The sequence below is a fragment of the Petaurus breviceps genome, unplaced genomic scaffold, assembly GCF_028583685.1.
Source record: "Petaurus breviceps papuanus isolate PSGF00001 unplaced genomic scaffold, PetGlider_PUasm1.0 131, whole genome shotgun sequence".
In the NCBI taxonomy this organism is placed as follows: Eukaryota; Metazoa; Chordata; class Mammalia; order Diprotodontia; family Petauridae; genus Petaurus; species Petaurus breviceps.
The window spans coordinates 5,776,989-5,796,436 of NW_027185674.1; the positions used below are offsets into that span (position 1 = coordinate 5,776,989).

Sequence of the window (19,448 nt, forward strand, 5' to 3'; positions counted from 1 at the left end):
ATGACCCAGAAATCCATTCATTTAAAAATCATATTCAATAACCGTAGGTTAGTTTGGAGACTATTGTCTAGAATGTGATTTTAAAGTTATGGTCAGTTTTTTCTAAGTAATACTGTTTTTGAACATACTTGCTAGGTGTTTGACAGATAAGATGGTTTTTGTTTCTGAAGAGCATTGCCGTTTGTTTTAAGTTTTTTGGTGCTATTGACGTTGGCTGTAGTTTTGGTGTCCCTCCGTTACAGTGATCACTGAAAGGATGATTCAAGAAGAGTGGAAGGTATATTAGGAGGTAGGGTAGTGTTGGGGTGCTCCAGACCTGGAGTGTCCTGAGAAGCAAGACAAAAGGGCCAGGGAAAAGATGGATGTGTTCTTGGAATGCCCTTCATTTTCCAGAGCAGAGTGATTATGAAAGAATAGTGAGGGTAAAGGGAGCAGAAGATTTTAAGCTTCTTCATGCTCACTGCTATAATAGTATTTTCTTTCTTTTTTTCTTAAAGAGGTAAACATGTTATGTAATGAAATGATATCACTTAAGATCATAGGATTTTAGAGTAGGCCCTCATGATTTTGCCTTACAGGATTACTAAAATAGCCTAAATAGACTAAAATATGTCACTTTTGGTGACGTTAGCATGGATGTTTATGAGTTGACCAAAGAGTATATATAAACAGTAAAGTTCCATGAAAGTAGGTGATATTTGTTGGAGAAGACTTTATAGCAGATGTAGGGTTTGAGCAGGACCTTAAAGGATGAGGACTTGGGTATGTTGAAGGGAAAAGAGATGAATATAACCCTAAGAAATGAAGATGGTATTATTCCCAAGCAATTAGATTGCCCTGATCATAGAGGAACATTGAACTTTTAGTAGTCAGCAGAAATATCTCTTGACTTATTTTTAAAAGGCAGGATTGCAAATCTTTTTATTCACTTTTGATTTGCTTGAGTTTCCTTATTTTTCAAAAATTGAATGTCATTTCCATCTATCGTATCTTTGTGTGGATGTATTTTCAAGATAAACAGAAACAAAAGCGGCATTATTGTGATTTAAGTGCAAAAGTGGCATAAGGCTACCACTCTTCCCTGTTTACTGTTTATTAGAAAAAGAAAATACATTCTTATTTGTAAATTGTTAGATTCAGAATAAAAGTTTATTGGAAAGTAATATTTTTAAGAAATTTGTATTTTTTGGTACAATTTGTAATTGACACTTAAATTAATTTTAAAAGATTTTACTGTTAGAATTCTGTTGAAAGATTTGTTTAAATTCTGACTGCTACAAAAAATTTGAAAACCATTGAAGTAGAAATTAGGTATATAAACTTAAGTATTATAGTTCTTCTAACTTTTCATTCTCTCCCATATCTTAAGCAGTCATCTCTATAAAAATAACAGTCTGGTAAAAGCAAACCAGCATGCCAATAAATGCATTTATTCCACATCCATAGTGCCACAGTTCTCCAAAGAAAAGAACTGTCCTCTAATACTTGGATTTCTTATTTGCTCTTAAAGTTTAATAATAGTCAATTCTGTTCCTTTCAATACATTTTAAAAAGTTCTACTATAGCATGAACTCTACCCCAAACCTACTTCACTTTATTATTGTTTTTATAAATGATACCATCCTTCAAACTGGTAGCCCATGTTCAAAATCTTGTATTAACATTGACTCTTATCTCTCTTAATACCAGAACCACAAGGGATTGAGAGTTCTTTTAAGGGGGGGGCATGGTTTTAGCATTCTCAGTACCTCGGGGAAGATTTTTTTTAGACCTGTATCACAGTTCTCATTGATTTTTACTGGAAGTTTCCACCAGTGTTTGAACTACAAGACAACCATGATTGCTTATGTTCTTATGTAACTTTAAGGTTTTTAAAGTGCCTTTATATAATTATTGCATTTTTCAGTCATCCATCAAGTATTATTAAGTTTCTACTCCTAGAGTTGTGGTAGGGTTTGGAAAAGAGAGTAGACATTTTATAATCTAGTATACAACAAACAAATTAGAATATGGTTCAGGTACATAGGAAAAATAATAAGTACGTGACTCAAATGACATTGTTGGGGGCAAGGTACTGTCATAAACACATTTTGTGGAGGATGCTTTATGGTGATTTTATATAGATAGTATGACAGTAGACAGAGATTGGAGTATGGGCAGTGGGTGAAAATTGCATTCTAAAAGTAGGAAATGATCCTTGGGGGCTGGCAATTACAGGATGTTTTTAGGAGGTGGTGAGGAGGAATACAGTATGGGTTAGATTGTAGTGTAGGCAAGGGACAGTAATATAAGATGAAGCGAAAAAGGTAGGATTAAGCCCTTCTTTTGGGCCTTGAGGAAGGCTGAAGAGTTTGGACTTGTATTTTAGAAGCCATAAAAGATTTTAATAGGAGAGTGATGTCATCAGACTTGTGTTTGTAGGATGAATTGTAGTATAGTAGCAGTAGCTCCTGTCAGCCTGTCAGGATGTTCATTTATTATTCCATAATTGACTGATTCTTAGAGGTTAAGTGAATTATCCTAGGTCATACCATTAGTAAATGGTAGAATAGTATACGTGTACTGAGTCTTTAGTTCATTGTTCTTCTGTACTACAGGAAAGATGCTGACTAATGCCTAGCTTAATAAATGTGTGAACTATATTTCGAAGATTCTCTGCTAGTAAGTAAATTAATTTCTGTGCTATTCTGTGTGGCTTATTCTGATAGCAGATAACAAAGTGTCAAGGAGAGAGTTTTAGTGAGGCTGACAAAAAGGCATGATTTAACAGAACAGTATCCATTATTGGGCTATTAAATCCACCCCATGATTTTGAATAATGTGCAGGTCGTTAGTAAAAAAGAGGAAAACATTGAGTTAACTATTGAAGAAAATATGTTTTTAGTTTTTAACACTGAAGAAAAATATTTTTATGGTGTAATAGAGTAAAAGATTTGTAGACAGGAAGATGTAGGTTTGAATTCAGACTCAGATACTGGCTCTCTGAGTCTGTGCAAGGTACTTCACCTTGCTGGCTTCAGTTTCCTTATATGCAAAATTAAGGAATTGGATTGAGTGAGACCTCTTCCACTTCTGAATCTCTGGTCCTATGAATCTATTGTACTGCTTTGACACAGCTCCAAGATTAATAGGGTAAAGTTGAATCTGTTTGCTATAAGGAAATGATACATTTTTTTATTTTAGATTTTAGGTTTTATTGTTGCCTTTTGTATTACACCATGATCGTTTTCCCTTCCTCCACCCCCTGCATTGAACCCTTCCTTGTAACAAGGAGAAATATTTGGCAAAGCCGACTGACCAAGATCTTCTGTACCAAATTCGGAATCAGTCTCCCTACCACTCTAATGAGAGGAAGAAGTTGCCTTATTAAGCTCTCTCCAGAACTGATATTATTAGAGTAATTCACCAAAATTTCTACAGCTACGAGGAAATATATTGAGAAGAAAAAAGGACATCTGTCCAAACTTTTGAGGGTTTCTTTTAAAAAAAAAAGTTGTATTAAAAAAAAAAAGGGAGAGCAGCTAGGTGGCACAGTGAGTAAGAGCTCCTGCCCCCAGAGTCGGAGGACCCCAGTTTGGTTCCGGGCTCAGACACTTAACACCCACACAAAAAAACTAGCTGTGTAACCTTGGGCAGGTTACTTAACCCCAATTGCCCTCCAAAAGGCAAAAAAAAAAATTGTATTTATTTAGTATTAAATTTTTCCCCAGTTACATGTAAACAGCAATTTTTAACATTTGTTTTTAATTTGAGTTCCAAATTCTCTCCTTTCCTCCCTCCCCCCCCCATTGAGAAGGCAGGCAATTCCATATAATTTATATATGTGTAGTCATGTAAAACATATCCACAGTAGTCATTTTGTAAAAGAAAGCATAGATTAAAGAAACTCAAAAAAAGAATAAAGTAAAAAAAACAAAACTGAAAGTTGCTTCAGTCTGTATTCAGACACCATCAGTTCTTTCTCTGGGGATGGATGGGTAACATTTTTTGTCCCAAGACCTTCAGAGTTGTCTTGGATCATTGTATTGCTCAGAATAGCTAAGTCATTCACAGCTGATCCTCCTACAATATTGCTGTTACCTTATACCCACTACATTTCACTTTGCATCAACTGAGGGTTTCTTTTTTTTTTTTTTTTTGCAGGGGGTAAGGCAGGGCAATTGGGGTTAAGTGACTTGCCCAAGGTCATAGGGCTAGTAAGTGTTAAATGTCTGAGGTCGGATTAGAACTTAGATCCTTCTTTCTCCAGGGCTGGTGTTCTATTCACTAAACCACCTAGCTGCCCCTTGAGGGTTTCTTTAGAAAGAAAATTTAACCATGATTATCATTCCTAAAAATTCCTTCCTAATTTTAAGAAGGCAAATATTGTGAATTATTTGTTAAATATTTATTTATGGATAGCATTTGTTTTAGGTCAAGTTTACCATATAATTGATGTGCATTATTTAATGTTTTGTATATGGGGGTAGATCTGTACCAGAAGTTTCATTAGGAGAGCTTCTGGGTGAGGAAATTCCCTCTACCAAAGCAGATTGGCATCTTCACCAGTATGTGTTATATGTGTCGAGGTAGAACTTGAACGCAGATCTTCCAGACACAAATGAGGAAACTGAGGCAGCCCATAATTGACCGGAATAGAAGGAATAACTGAGAAGTCACTTTTTTTTTTTTTTGGAGGGGGGGGGGGGTTTTAAATTTTTTTTTTTTTTTTTTTTAAGGAGCAGGGTAATGAACACCTGATGATTTAACTCGAGTTATTTTCCTTTACAGTTCTTTTTTGACCTGTGTTCTGTCTCCTCAAAGGCACTCTTGTCAGTATTGGTATTTAGATCCAGAAATCAGTTCCCTCTATTATTAATATGTGTTCTATAGAACTCATTATGAGTGTCATCTTTATTACTTCTAAATGCTCTAGGAGTTTATGGTAGTATTCTTGGGATTAAAAAAAAACATTGATTATATCTTTGCTTAAATGATGCTGAACACGTGTTTTCAATAATGTAACTCCCACTTATTTACCTTTGGGAAAATAGGACCTGTTTTATGGCAGTTTTCCACTATGGAGAAACATAGAGACTGTAATAAACCTTAAAGACCACTGCGTCCAACCCCTTCATCTTACAAATGAAGAAACTGAGGCACAGGGCAGTGGAGTGGTTTGTTCAGGGGGATGCAGCTGGTTTTCAGTGGTATCTGAACCTGGGTCTTCTGGGGGGAGTGATGTATGTGGGAGGATGAAGTGATTGCAGTGCTATTCCTGATGTCTATTTCCCTGCTCTCATGTGTATTGGGTACAGAAGTAGTCATCATGTGCAACTCTGCTATGTAATTTTCCTTTTCTTGACTCTATTGTAGGACTAGAGAGAGTGGGAATGGGGGCAGGGGAGGAGAGAGAAGGGAATAAAAGTGTTTGAGTGTTGCTGTGTGCCAGACGCTGTGCTAAGCACTTTATAAACATTATCTTATTTGATCTTCACAACATCCTTGGGAGGTCGGTGCTTTAATTCTACCCATTTTACATTTGAGGAAACCAAGACATGGAGCTTAAGTGACTTTCCCAAGGGTCACACAGCTATTAAATGTCAGAGGCCAGATTTGAAGTCAGGTCTTCCTGACCCTAGGCCCAGAGCTGTGCCATCTAGCTGCAGAGCAGCATTTTGTTTTTTGCAGTCTTTGGGCCTCTAGAAATTCTCCCTTTTTTAGCTGCAATAAAATGATTCTTTGGAAACAGTTCTAGGAATCTTAAACAGATTCCAAGTCTTCAAATAATGTCTATAGCTTTATCAAAAAATATAGCATCTTCTATCAATCTTAAACTTTTTAAAAAATATTATTATTTTTGGGACGGCTAGGTGGCGCAGTGAATAGAGCATCGGCCCTGGAGTCGGGAGGACCTGAGTTCAAATCCGGTCTCAGACACTTGACACACTTACTAGCCGTGTAACTTTGGGCAAGTCACTTAACCCCAATTGCCCTCCAAAAAAATATTGTTATTTTTTATTAATCAGCATGGTATAGTCATGAACACTAAATATTCCTCCGGCTAATTGAGTGTTTTCTTTAAGGAGTACTTTGTAATTGAATCTGCAAATACTTTGTGTACTTTGGAAGATGGATCCCCAAGATATTTTGTGCATTATATAGTTATTTGGAATGGGATTTACCTTTTTCCTCATGCCTCTTGGATTTTCTTAAATGCTATTGTTTCTTTTGGGGGGGGGGAGGCAGAGCAATTGGGGTTAAATGAATTGCCCAAGGTCACACAGCTAGTAAGTATGTCAAGTGTCTGAAACTGGTCTTGAACTCAGGTCCTCCTGACTCCAGGGCCCGGTGTTCTATTCACTGTGCCACCTAGCTGCCCCCAATCTTTCACTTTTAACATTGAAATAATAGTTCAAGATCTTGCTGCTGGTTTGTTGTACATTTTAATAACTACAATAGTGGGATTCAGGGGAGTTTATCTTTCTATTTTTTTTTTCTCACAAAATACAACTGAATATAAGGCACCAGAGAAATCTAATGAATAGAATTCTTACATATGAGAACATTTTTTTCCTGCCATTTTTGTTATATGATAACATGGCTATTTTCATTAGATGACAGTGTGGTTAGAGATGAACAATTACTACCTTGAAGGAGTCTATATTATGAATATTGTAAGTGTACTTTCTTCTGTGCTTTTAGGATGAGGCATAATTGAATACTAAATTTCCTGCTAACACCTTTTCAAAAACTTCCACCTTTATTTTCCCACCATGAGTTGCATTCATTCTGGCCACTTCTTTATTAGTGTGTTTCAGTAATAACTAATCTAAGAATTTTGTAGGTGCTACACTGTCTGGCTATTATTGGCTTTTATATTCTGAGAAACTTATTGAAAGGTCGTCTTTCATTGTATTTTTTTCTCTCCAGTTCAGAGCAGTATTCAGAGATTTCAAGAGAAGTTTTTTATTTTTGCTTTGACACCTCAACAAGTAAGAGAAATATGCATTTCCAGGTAAGAGGAGGGTTTGAAATATGTTTCAGTGGGTGTGGGGCTCTTTTCTCTTTAGAGATGGCATACTGAAATTTCCTTATTCTTAGCCATATGACTAGCTTATATATGTATGTAAATATATTTAGAGGTGTTGGTAGAGTATGTACATCAAAGCATTTTTTCCCTCTACTTCAGATATTTTCAGCATTTACATCATTTGTAAATGATCTCCTAATTCCACAAAGAATTTAATTTTCTATCTCTGCTGAAGATGGGGTGTTCAATAAAAGCTAGTGAAACACTACCAATGGCTAGTTTGTTTTTGATGGATCGCACCTGGTAGTGTTATGATAGAATTTGGCTCTTTCTTAGCTAAAAGACATTAAAATCAATTTTCAGTATTGGAAAACTTTTCGATTTCATGGAATAAGGAAAATAATACATTGTGTGTTAAAAAATTTTACATCATATAGGATCATTGATCTAGAACTGGAAGGGACTTCAGAGGTCATTTAATACAACCTATTCATTTTACAGATGAGGGCACTTAGGCCTAGGGACATTAAGTGATATAGCATTTTTTGAGTTTTCCATTATAGTTAATAATCCTGGTATCAATCAGGTAGTTCATATGTAAATATCCCCCTTCTTTCTATGTGTCTCCTCTACCCTTCTCCCCATTGGAAAACTCTGTAGTAGGTGTTAAATGTTTAACAAAATAAATAAAAATGTAATGCAAGGAGACCTCATATATATTTTTACATAAAAAGTTAACCAAGAATATCAACTTTCATATGGCATATGCCAAATAAGGACTGTGGTTTGGATTTACAGTGGAGTTAGAGATCACTGTGATTTGTGATGGATTGGGAAGCTTTTACAGAGGTTTATTTTACTTGGAATTTAAAGAAAAATACTAATTAACTAAGTAGAAATAAGACTGCTAAGCATCGTTAGAAGGTGAAACTGAGTATAAGTTTTAAGCGTGTTTGTGTCAAGGATTAATGGGCAGTTTGTGTGAAGGGAAACAGTGGGAGCGATTTAGACCATAGTGTGAAGAACTTTGAAGGCCTGACCTAACAGGATGAAACATCCTTGATGGCAGTCATCGGCTGTTTTCAGTTGCTGATTCAATGCCAAACTCTTATGCTTGATAAAGGCTTGTTAATTTGAAGTTTGGATTTTATTCTGTGTCATTTAAAGTTTCTCAGCAGTATAGTTATAGATACACAATGTGGTGTTTTGGAATAATTATTGAAGTTATTTCTCGCCTAAAGTCCTATTCCATTGATTCATCTTGGTATGGTGTCAGTGCCATGCCAGCTCAGTTCAAGCTACGCAGGCTTTACTGCACAGCAATGGACTGGGTGTTTGTTATCTGAAGACTTGCTTAATTTGGTGAGGCTCATCCCTAGAAGATTGTTCACAAGTAAAAAAAATATTTTGGCTGCAGCTACTTTTGAAGATTGCTAGCAAAGGGACCTCCTACAACAGTAAAATTTCTGGTGTATAGAAGTAATCTGGCTGTAATGACAAATGAAAGGAAGGAGAAGCCAGAGGCAAGGAAATTATATACAGACTGTTAAATTAATTTAGGTGATAAAGGACCTGTCTTATTTTTTCAAGATAAATGACCAAAAAAGCTTAATTTGGGGGGGGGGTGTACAATTTTTAAAAATTTTCTTTATTTTTATTGTGTTTTTTCTTTTCTTTTTTTTAAATTAAATTTTATGTTTATTTTTAGTTTACATCATTCATTTCCACAATATTTTGAGTTACAAAGTTTCTCCCCATCTTTCCCCTACCCACCACCCCAAAACAGTGATCTCACTGTATACCCCCTCCCCCAATCTGCTCTCTCCTATATCCTCCTCCATGCCCCTTCAACTTTCCAGTAGGGCAAGACGATTTTCTATACCCTAGTGCCTGTATATCTTATTTCCCAGTTGCATGTAAAAAAAAAAATTATTTTTTTAAACATTTGATTTTAGAACTTTGAGTTCCAGATTCTTTCTCTTCCTCCCTCGTCACCCACCCTTACTGGGAAGATAGGCAATTCAATATAGGTTGTACTTATGTAGCTGTGCAAAACATTTCCATAGTGGATATATTGTGAAAGACTGACTATATTTTCCTCCATCCTATCCTGCCCGCCACTTCTTCTATTCTCTACTTTGACCCTGTCCCTGTTCAAAACTGGGTGCTTCTAACTTCCCTCCCCCCAACCTGCCTCCCCTCCATCATCCCCCCTCTCATTACCTCTCCCCCTACTCTCCTGTAGGGTAAGATAGCCTATTTAGTGTATATGTCATTCCCTCCCTGAGCCAAATTCAATGAGAGTAAAGTTGACCCCATTCCCTTTTGCCTTCCTGTTCTTCCCCTCCATTGTAACAGTTTTCCCTTGCCTCTTTTATATGCGATAATTTGTTTCATTCTATCTCTCCCCATCTCTGCTCATTATATTCCTCTCTCATATATACGTATGCATACACACACACACACACACACACACATATATATATATATATATATATATATATATATACATTTTTATTCCCTTTATTCTCATACTGAGAAAAGTTCCATAAGTTACAATCATCGTTTTTCCACGTAGGAATGTAAGTAGTTCACCTTTGGTAAGTTCCTTATGGTTCCTTTTCCTTGTTTCCCTTCTCATGCTTCTCTTGCTTCTTGTATCAGAATGTCAAATTTTCTGTTCAACTCTTATTTTTTTTTTATCAAGAATGCTTGAAAGCCCTCTATTTCATTGAATGACCATATTTTCCCCTGAAACATACTCAGTTTTGCTGGGTAGGTGGTTCTTGGATTTAATCCCAGCTCCTGTGCCCTCCGGAATATCACATTCCAAGCCCTTCGATCCCTCAGTGTAGAAGCTGGCAGATCCTGGGTTATCCTGATTGTGTTTCCACAATATTAAATTATTTCTTCTTGGCTACTTGTAATATTTTTTCTTGTTCTGGGAATTTCGGAACCAGGCTATAATATTCCTAGGAGTTTTCTTTTTGGGATCTTTTTTCAAGAGGTGATGGGTGGATTCTTTCAACCTCCATTTTGCCCTCTAGTTCTAAAACATCAGGGCAATTTTCCTTGAGAATTTCTTGAAGGATGGTTTCTAGGTTTTCTTTTTGATCATGGCTTTCAGGTAGTCCGATAATTTTTAAATGATCTCTCCTGGATCTATTTTCCAGGTCAGTGGTTTTTCTCATGAGATATTTCACATTGCCTTCTATTTTTTCATTTGTTTGGATCTGTTTAATAGTATTTGCTCTAATGTAATTCTGAAGGAATGAGTCTCTTTAGTGAGCTTTTGAGATTCTTTTTCCATCTGGGAAATTCAACTTTTTAAGGCATTCTTCTCCTCATTAGCTTTTTGAGCCTCTTTTGCCATTTGAATTAGTCTATTTTTTAAGGTGTTATTTTCTTCAGTCAGGTAATTGACTTTTCTTTTTATGATTTTCTTGCATCATTCTCATTTCTCTTCCCAGTTTTTCTTCCACTTCTCTTATCTGGTTTTCAAAATCCTTCATAAGATCCTCTATGGCCTGTAACCAGTTTATATTTTTCTTGGAAGCTTTTGGTACAGGAGTTCTGACTTCGTTGTCTTCCCTGTTCCATGCTTTGATCCTTTTTGTCCCCAAAATAGGAATCTAAAGTTGGATTGCTGTGCTTGCTTTGCTTCCTTTGCTTGCTCGTGTTGCCACTCAGTTACTTGACTTTTGTGCTTTTTGCCACAGTAGAACTCAGCTTCCAGAGAGGAGAGCTTTTTCCCAAATTGCTGGGGTTTTTGCAGCTGCCAGAGCTAATAGTTGGGTGCCCTCTCTGAAGCCTCCACCTGCTCTGGCACCTGGTTACACACCTCAGGATGTCCACCCTAGACAGCAAACCAGATCCAAGCGGGTTAAAGCAAGAGCAGTTAGCCTCAGAATGGTCATTTTGTCCCCCTACAGTCTGCAGGGCAGGAGCCCTGAAATAGCCACATGGTGGCAGCTACTGCACCTCAGCCACTTCTCCCTCTGGAGGCAGAGGCTGGCCTGCAGTCCTGGGCCCCCTGTTCCCAAAGTTCACACTGACCTCTCACTTTATCTTTGGCATTTATGGGTTGATAATTCTGGAAACCGCCACAGCCGCTGGTGATCCACTCTCCTGAAGTCCCTCCAGCCCTGGTTGCTGGTCGGGGCCGCCCTGAGGCCATAACCGAGGGCTCCTGCGGGGCTGAGTTCTGCTCCCAGCTTGCTGCAGTGGACCCTCCCTGTCCTCCTGCTGGGCTGCCTTCAGCAGGGGGTTTGTTTCTCTGTCACTTTGTGGGTTCTGTAGCCCTAAAGTTTGTTTAGAGTCATTTTTTATAGGTGTTTGAGGCGGTTATGAGGGGAGCACACAGTTATTCTACTTCTACATCGCCATGTTGGCTCCCAAAAAGCTTAATTTAAAAAAAAAGCCTTACTTCACATTCCCCCAAGTGATTTTCCATTTTATTTATACCAACCCAATCAAATCTTCATTATTCAAAGCTTTATAATCTTTGGGTACTTTAACTTTTCTTTTTTTCTTTTGCATTTTTGCAAGTTTGTTTGTCTCTGATAGCAGTTTTGGTTAAAGCTTTGGCCAGGGAAAGAGATTCAGCCTAATGGCTAAAAAGAGCTTATTTGTATTACCTTCCAACTTCATGTGTATCTATTTGTCAATCCCTTGGAGAACCCAGGGTTGACATCACTATTTGCCTCAAAAAAGGAAGGTTCTCATTTGATGTCTTACCTTATGCCTTTTTACCATAGGGAAATTATAAAAGACTAGAAGTAAAATGGTTACTCCACAGGACACGGTTTTTGACCAGTTCCCCTGAATTGAACTTTAACTTCCTCAGATTTGTCGGGTTGGCTTCCACAGGTGTTATGTAGCATGACTTGCTTGTGACAAACATCAGTACCAACTACTGTTTGCCAGTAAAATTAGTATTAGAATAGATAATCTGTAAAATCTTCCTTGCTCTTAACATTCTGTGACTGTGAAAAGAAACAAACTTGTAATAGCTACCATATTTTTGCAGTATTGTAAAGATTTGGGAAGTCAGTATTCACTCTGCCTAGAGTGTGGTTAGTGGGAATTCTCTGACGGATTCATTGGGTATACCAATTTAATGGTGCAAAAGGATAGGATACTTTAATTTGCAGGTGAACTTGACAGTTTTAGGTATTTTGCCTGTGCAAAATAAGGCCCCAGGCAGCTAGGTGGTGCAGTGAGTAGAGCACCGGCCCTGGAGTCGGGAGAACCTGGGTTTGGATCCAGTCTCAGACACTTCACACACACACAAACTAGCTGTGTGACCTTGGGCAAGTCACTTAACCCTAATTGCCCTACAAAAAGCAAAAAAAAAAACCCAAAAAACAAAATACCCCCCCCCCGAAAATGAAGCTAAGATGCAACATTTCTTATTCATAGCCTTAGAAAATTAAAATGTAAGCCTCTCTACATTTATTATAAAGTGATACAATCAGGACATAATTTCGAAAACCACTATCCAAGCATCAAAAGGAGTGATGTTTCCTTTTCAAAAAATTTCTCTTGGGCCCTGGGTTTTTCCCTCTTGCTCCCTAAGTTTAGCAGGGTTTCTTTTTCCTTCCCCTCTTTAATCAAGCACATGGTTGCTTCAGATTCACAATTAAATTTTACTTTTAATGTGAGGGAATTTGGGAGTATAGACTCTATAACTGAGAGAATATTACAAGTGTGCTTCTCTCCATCTTACCCAGTTTTGTTCAAGTCAAGAACCTAACAGTCCCTTAGGTTTTTCATGTCACAGTTCTCCTTTTCTCTTCAATTTCTTCCCCTACCATCTGATCCTTGGGTTTAGGGTGCTTCTGGCTAATCTACCAGTTTTCACCCTTAAGTCACAGGACTGGCTACAGCCTTGACTTCCCCTTTGTCTTGGAACAGTAAGGTTTTTTGCTTTAGGGATGTGCCTTCAATATAACCCTGCCTGACTTTTGGTCTGGTTTAATGTTCCCAAAGACAACACTGCTATCCAAAAAGTAAGCTTTTGTATCTTTGATCTTTGCCTGAGCAGTCTTGGTGTCTTTATGGATTGTATTACAGGGTCTCTAGAGGTCTTGTTACTTAGGACCAGTTACACTAGATCCCCTCGTCTTCTCCCCTTCACATGCTCATATGCCTTTATTTTTCTAGCAGGCAGCCTTTAGCTCTTCTCAAGTCTTCCCTTCACAGAACCACCTGACCAAGATAAGGGTCTGTCTTCTCCAGTTTAATTCACTTTTCCTCTCTTCTCATTTAGGCATTTATAATCATTTGGATCTTAAAAGGTAATCTTCTTCCCTAGGGAAACTTCTAAGAATTCAGTTTGTGACAGTTGAAAATATGTAAGACTTTTATGTGTATTTTTGACACTGCATCCTTGAGACCCTGGTGTAGGGAATTCCTTATTGGACATAATCTCTTCTTATTCAGTGGAAAATTTTTGCTAAATAAGGACAGTGAGATTTTTCATAGCTTATATTTTATTTTTGGTAAATTTTTAAAGTGTATTTTAAAGTTAAGCAACTCTTTGTTTATTAAATCAGTATAGGCAAGCATACTTCTAACGACTAACCCAGCCTTGCAAGAATAAGCAGAGCAATTCATATGCAATTCTTTTCAATTCTTTCTTTGGTTATATTTGAATATTTATCTCTAAGTGAGAAGTCATTACCTTTTTTTACCCCCATGCATCCCTTTGGCAGTCTGGTGAAACTATGGACTCTTTCTCAGAATATTATTTTTAAATGGGTAACATAAACTCTACATGATAACAGAGGAAACCAATTATATCGAAATCATTATGATTTGTTTCTTGTTTTTTAAAGCAATTCATGAACCCCAGGTTAAGAACTCCCTAGTCTAAGTAAGAGATATCATCAGCTTCTTAGGACTATTGTGGCAGGAAGCAAATGACTTCACTTTGTAAATTAAAGTAGTTTGGGAGACTTTTTTGAAGTCTTAGCTAAAATCTCACCTTTTGCAAGAAACTTTGCTCCTCCTTCTTTAATGTTAGTGCCTTTCCTCTGAAATTATTTCCAGTTAAATCTTGTGTATAGCTTGTTTTTACACAGTTCTTTGCATATTGTCTCCTTTCCCCATTACACTGTGAACTCCTTGAGGACTGGAACTTTTTGCCTTGTTTTGTGTTCCCAGGGCTTAGCATGGTACCTGGCAGGCATTAATCACTTAATAAATGCTTCTGGACTTATAGAAATGGAAATGGAAATAAAATCCTCTGAGTATTAACTAATATAAAGTTGCCTGAAAATAAAAAAAATTTTTTTTACAAAATATATTTTATAAAACTCTAGGTTTTATCAGTATTAAGGATAAGCTCTTGCTCTTTAATTACTATTTTTTCCTTGATTGTGTATACCATTTAGGGAGTTATTGTAAGTTTGGCTTTTTGTTCTGGTTCATTTTCAGTAAGTGTTTTATTTCACATCTAGTCTGTGCTCAGGAGCATACTGCAAGATAAAATTGAAATATGTGGCTTATCCTGCTCTTAGAATTCCCATTATTGTTGGGGAAACAAGAACTAATACACCACAAAAATGAAAAACAATGCAAAGCATTATGTCATGAGGTCTTTTATGTATGACTTATACTTCACTGCCTGAGGTATCAAGTTACAAAGAACAAACAATGGTATGAGTGGTTAGGAAAGGAAGTTAATCATTGTTGGCTTGAGATGATTATTGAAGAATAGGGAATATTTGGATAATCAGATCATCAGGCATTATTGTGAAGAGAAATAGTATGGTAGGAACAATTATGAGTTATTGGGGTATTAAGAAGACTTACTTAAATGGATTGGGAAGTGAGGCCACTTAAGACTTCTGAGCAAAAGATCACTTAACATTCTTTCCATGTTGGTAAAGAGGACCCAGTACTGACTGGCAGTAGCTGTGGTAATGGCTCAGGAACTTCATTCTTAGGGGTGGTGATTATCTAGTGCTGCATTGGGTTTCCATCTAGAAACTACATTACTTGGCCACATAATTTTATATAAGTTGAAGCAGCTGACCCATCATCCATAGGACTTTTGCTTATGACTTGGGTTTTTCAAGAACGGTGATTGATTTATTTTGATTAATCCAAGTTGTCATGTACAATTGTCTGTGGACCTACAGCAACACTTTTTTGTGTGTTAACAGTGCGTTCTGTGGCTATGGAGCAAATATGTGTTTTGGAATTGCCAATTTTTATGAAACTAAGGACTTTCCTTTTGAATATTGATCATACTTAAATGCCTTTGAGTATCCACTGCTGTATAAAGCATCTTTCAAATTTCCAAGTAAATGAATCTGTTTTAATTTTAGTGGATTGGGGAGGGAGGCTAGGTGGTGCAGTGAATAGAGCACCGGCCCTGGAGTCAGGAGAACCTGAGTTCAAATGTGGCCTCAGACAGTTGACACAAAAACTAGCAGTGTGACCTTGGGCAAATCACTTAACCCCAATTGCCCTCCAAAAAGAAAAAAAAAATTAATGGATTGATTATGGATTATTTGGCTAATGAGACTGGGAGAGAAAATGAAAATGTCATTGTAGGAATATGCTATCTGTTAAAAGTTTTTAATATAGGGGCGGCCAGGTAGCACAGCAAGTAAGAGCACGGCCCCAGTGTCGAGATGACCTGGGAATCGAATCCGGGCTCAGACACTTAGCACCACACCCAGAAACACCTGGCCGTGTTACCTTGACCAAGTTACTTAACCCCGATTGCTTAAAAAAAAAAAAAGTTTTTAATATAAGAAATATTCCTTGGAAAAAAACTAGTTGTACTTCCTTAACCAAGGTTCTTTCTTTCCAACAGGGATTTTTTGCCAGGTGGTCGAAGAGATTACACTGTCCAAGTACAACTAAGGTGATTTTGATATTGTTAAATCAATATTTTTACTCTGACTAAAACATCATTTTACAGGCCTGTTTTTAAATGTTTGATTACATTTTTAAAGAATGATTTCTCTTTGAATACAGATTGTGCCTAGCAGAGACTAGCTGTCCTCAAGAGGATAATTATCCCAATAGTCTGTGCATAAAAGTAAATGGGAAGCTGTTTCCTTTGCCAGTAAGTTGGAGTAATTGGATTCCTGTTTTGGTTTTTTTTTTGTTTCTTAAATTTATGTAATGTGTGTTAAAATAAATACACGTAATCAGATGGGAAAAAATGACAGTTTGGCCAAAAATTATGAAATAGTTTTAAACAGCATTTCAGTGTGAAAATTTGATCTGGATGACCATAAGTAAAGTTAAAATTTATAGCATCATATGGAATGAAAAAAGCTTTTTCGAATACAAGCTTTTCTTTTCAAAGTTTCAATTGCCAATGTAACTACAAGCATTTATTCTTTCTGATTTGCGAAATGTCTTCTTGAATTTAATTCAGGTTAACCTCATTTGTAGAAATTAACAGCTCATGAAAATATAGATGATACTTTTTACTAAAATCAGATTTTTCTAAATCTCTGCACTTTTTATTAATTATTATTTTAGAATATTTGTGTGTGTGTTTCCTTTCAAATAGATTTCTTTATCCCTGAAGATGTGGTTTATGTTTCAGGCAGTGTGGCATTTCTTTTTATAGTATTTAGAAATAAATAATATTATGTTGTGCCATCCTTCCTCATTTACATGTGAATTTTTTCCTCTAAGTCTTTTATGGGTACTTTCTTATCTATGGAGATCCATGTGACACTTCCAAACATGGTAAATCTATTTCTGTGTTTATTCAGTGTTTTTTGCTACCTATAAAATAAATAAAATAATATTGAAAAAGTTAGTATTCTTTACCCAAATAAGTTTTTATTCATTCATCAAGTCTGTATGCTGTGATGTAGTATATACTATGTGAAGCATTGAGAAAGATAGAGTAAATGAAGAAATGATTGTTCTCTTCGAGGAGTTTGTAATCAAGGTTACATAGTTAAATATACTACAAATTGGAATGTGATAAATGCTTAAAAGGAATACAAAATACCATGAGATCAAATCTAAGGCAGTTTGAGGAGTTTGATAGGTGAGTTGAGATTTGAAGTATTTGTTAAAACTTTCTTTATTCTTATCTAGGCTCTCATTTCTTTGTCCATTACTTTTCCATCATCTTTAAGGAACATTATTCTTGCCAGTTATTAGTGGCCAGTGTGTAGGCTTTGATAGCTCTCACATTAAGCCTATGAAAACTGGTGGATTTCTTCCTCAGATGCCTCTTAGGCATTAAGTAGATCATGGGGATGGGGAACCTGTGGCCTTAAGGCCACTAGTGACCCTTTAGGTACTCATTTGCAGCCCTTTGACTAAATCCAAACTTCACCGAAAAAAATCACCTTAATAAAAGGATTTTTTCTGTAAAACTTGGACTGAGTCAAAAGGCTGCACCCAAGGACCTAGAAGACCAAATGTGGCTGCAGGTTCCCCACCCTTGACAGCTCCTTATTAGGGCTCCTGTATATAAATTGCATGCTTGGCCAGGAGCTGACTATAGGCTCATCCAACTCAGAGTTCGTTGGTTCCATGGAAAACCACATTGAATAAAATGAAAGCGCTCTTTTGGGAATGGAGTTCTTATTGTTAGATATGTACTGGAGTGGCCTAAATTTCAGACAACAAAAACTTAAGTGCCTTAATTTTTAGAGACTACTGTCTTCAGAGCCGTAAATCCCTCCTCCTCTGTCCACTCAGTCCCTGTCAGAAAGTCAAGGCAAAGAGGAGGAACCATTTAATAGTTCTTCTGTATTTGCAGCAGACTGGGATTGTGGGGATTGGTGGGCAGTAATTGGGGTGTTGTGCCAGTCTCACAATCATAAAACTTGTGTACAGGAAGAGGAAGATAAGCGAACTTCTTTCAAACAGCTCTCCTTCCCCTGCACTGTCCCTCCCCCTCAGATGTGCTATTTTGGATTCTTTCGGTGAACATAGGATTTCTCTCTTAAGCAGGAAGCTGCCTAGGCGGTTTTTTATAAGACTGTTTCCCATTTCAGCACCTCAGACAAAGTTATGTTAAGATCTTGGTCTTGTGAACACATTTTGAAGAAGATAGCTTGAAGTATTTGGATGAAGTGGCACACCTACTAGAAGAAATAGGTGTTTTCAATCAGATTATTAGAGGCTAAAATGTCCTAGATGAGCTGAAAGAGCGTGGGGGTGGGAGCAACAGAAACCCAGTTTTTCTTCAGAGACTTAACCTTAATGTTGTGTGTCTAAATTTTATGGCTCTACATGAAATTTATAAGATAAAACACATCCATTGATATATTTTTTATCTATTTTTCATTTCATAACTAGTACTTAAAGGAAAATTTGATCCTTTTTCTTTATATACTTATAATGAATGGCTGTTCTTTGTGGGGGTTTTTTTTTCTCTGTCAGTATCCCCTTTATTTCCTTTCATATCTACCCATCACATCCTCAACATTAAACCAGTTAATTATCTTTGTGACAAGAGCCCTGGAAGAACAGAAGTATACATTGGAAGGGGGAGAATCTCTAATTTCTCTCTTTCCTCCATTTATATTTCAGTTTGAAAAAGGAATATAAATTTTAGCTATTTTTGTTAGCTAATAAAGACCTTCTTATAGCATACTTTTTAAATTTTATTTTATTTTTTTTAGTTTTTTTTTTTATTTTTTAAAGCAGTTGTGGTTAAGTAACTTGCTCAAGGTTACATGGCCAGTTATTCCTGGGTGTGGTGCTAAGTACCTGAGCCCAGACTTGATCCCAGGTCGTCCCGACTCTGGGGCCGGTGCTCTTACTTGCTGAGTCACCTGGCCACCCCATATAGCTTACTTTAATAGTTAAGAAAGGATACTTTTTTTTCCCCAGAGAATTCAATTTATTTTTCTCATTGCAGGGATATGCACCACCTCCCAAAAATGGAATTGAACAGAAACGCCAGGGGCGCCCCTTAAATATTACATCTCTAGTTAGGTTATCCTCTGCTGTGCCAAACCAGATTTCCATTTCGTGGGCATCTGAAATTGGAAAGGTAAAATTTTTCTTTTGTTTTATCCAGACCTGTGAGTTTATTGGTGTAGGGTAGCAATTCTCAAATTTTTTGGATTCAGGATCTCTTAAAAAAAGAACAATACATCAATTACATGTTAACATAAATAACATGTTTAATGAAAAACACCTATTTGAGGACAGCTTGAGTCTCATCTGCTTATGCATTTAATCTGTTATGTTATTTTGTTTGACTAATATGAAGAAAATGGACTTCCTACAGATGAATAGTTGGAAAAGAAGAAAGCATTTTAATATAGCATCTTTAGTGTTATTATGAAACTAGTTCTGACCTTTAAAGATCCTGTTACGCGGGAGCAGATCTACAACATAAAGTCTTAGCCTAGAGTACTGAAAGGTTAGATGATTTGTCCAGGGTCTTTATAGTCAGTATGTGTCCCTTTTTTTTTGCATTTTGGAG

At 36.7% G+C, this 19,448-nt stretch overlaps 1 protein-coding gene across 5 annotated transcripts in view; it reads left to right on the forward strand.

The window, feature by feature from the left end:
- The window catches only part of PIAS2 (protein inhibitor of activated STAT 2), a 93,186-nt gene that overhangs the window by 38,289 nt on the left and 35,449 nt on the right, over positions 1-19,448 (forward strand). For 4 of the 5 annotated variants that reach the window (XR_011171723.1, XM_069104778.1, XM_069104799.1 and 1 more), the window contains exons 3-6: positions 6,913-6,997; positions 15,843-15,893; positions 16,007-16,097; positions 18,876-19,010. Coding sequence is in view for 4 of the 5 variants with exons in the window: in XM_069104778.1 (XP_068960879.1) it covers positions 6,913-6,997; positions 15,843-15,893; positions 16,007-16,097; positions 18,876-19,010 (362 nt within the window). In the remaining variant the exon portion in view is untranslated. The remainder of the gene's footprint in view (positions 1-6,912; positions 6,998-15,842; positions 15,894-16,006; positions 16,098-18,875; positions 19,011-19,448) is intronic. The other variant, XM_069104793.1, reaches the window with a different exon arrangement.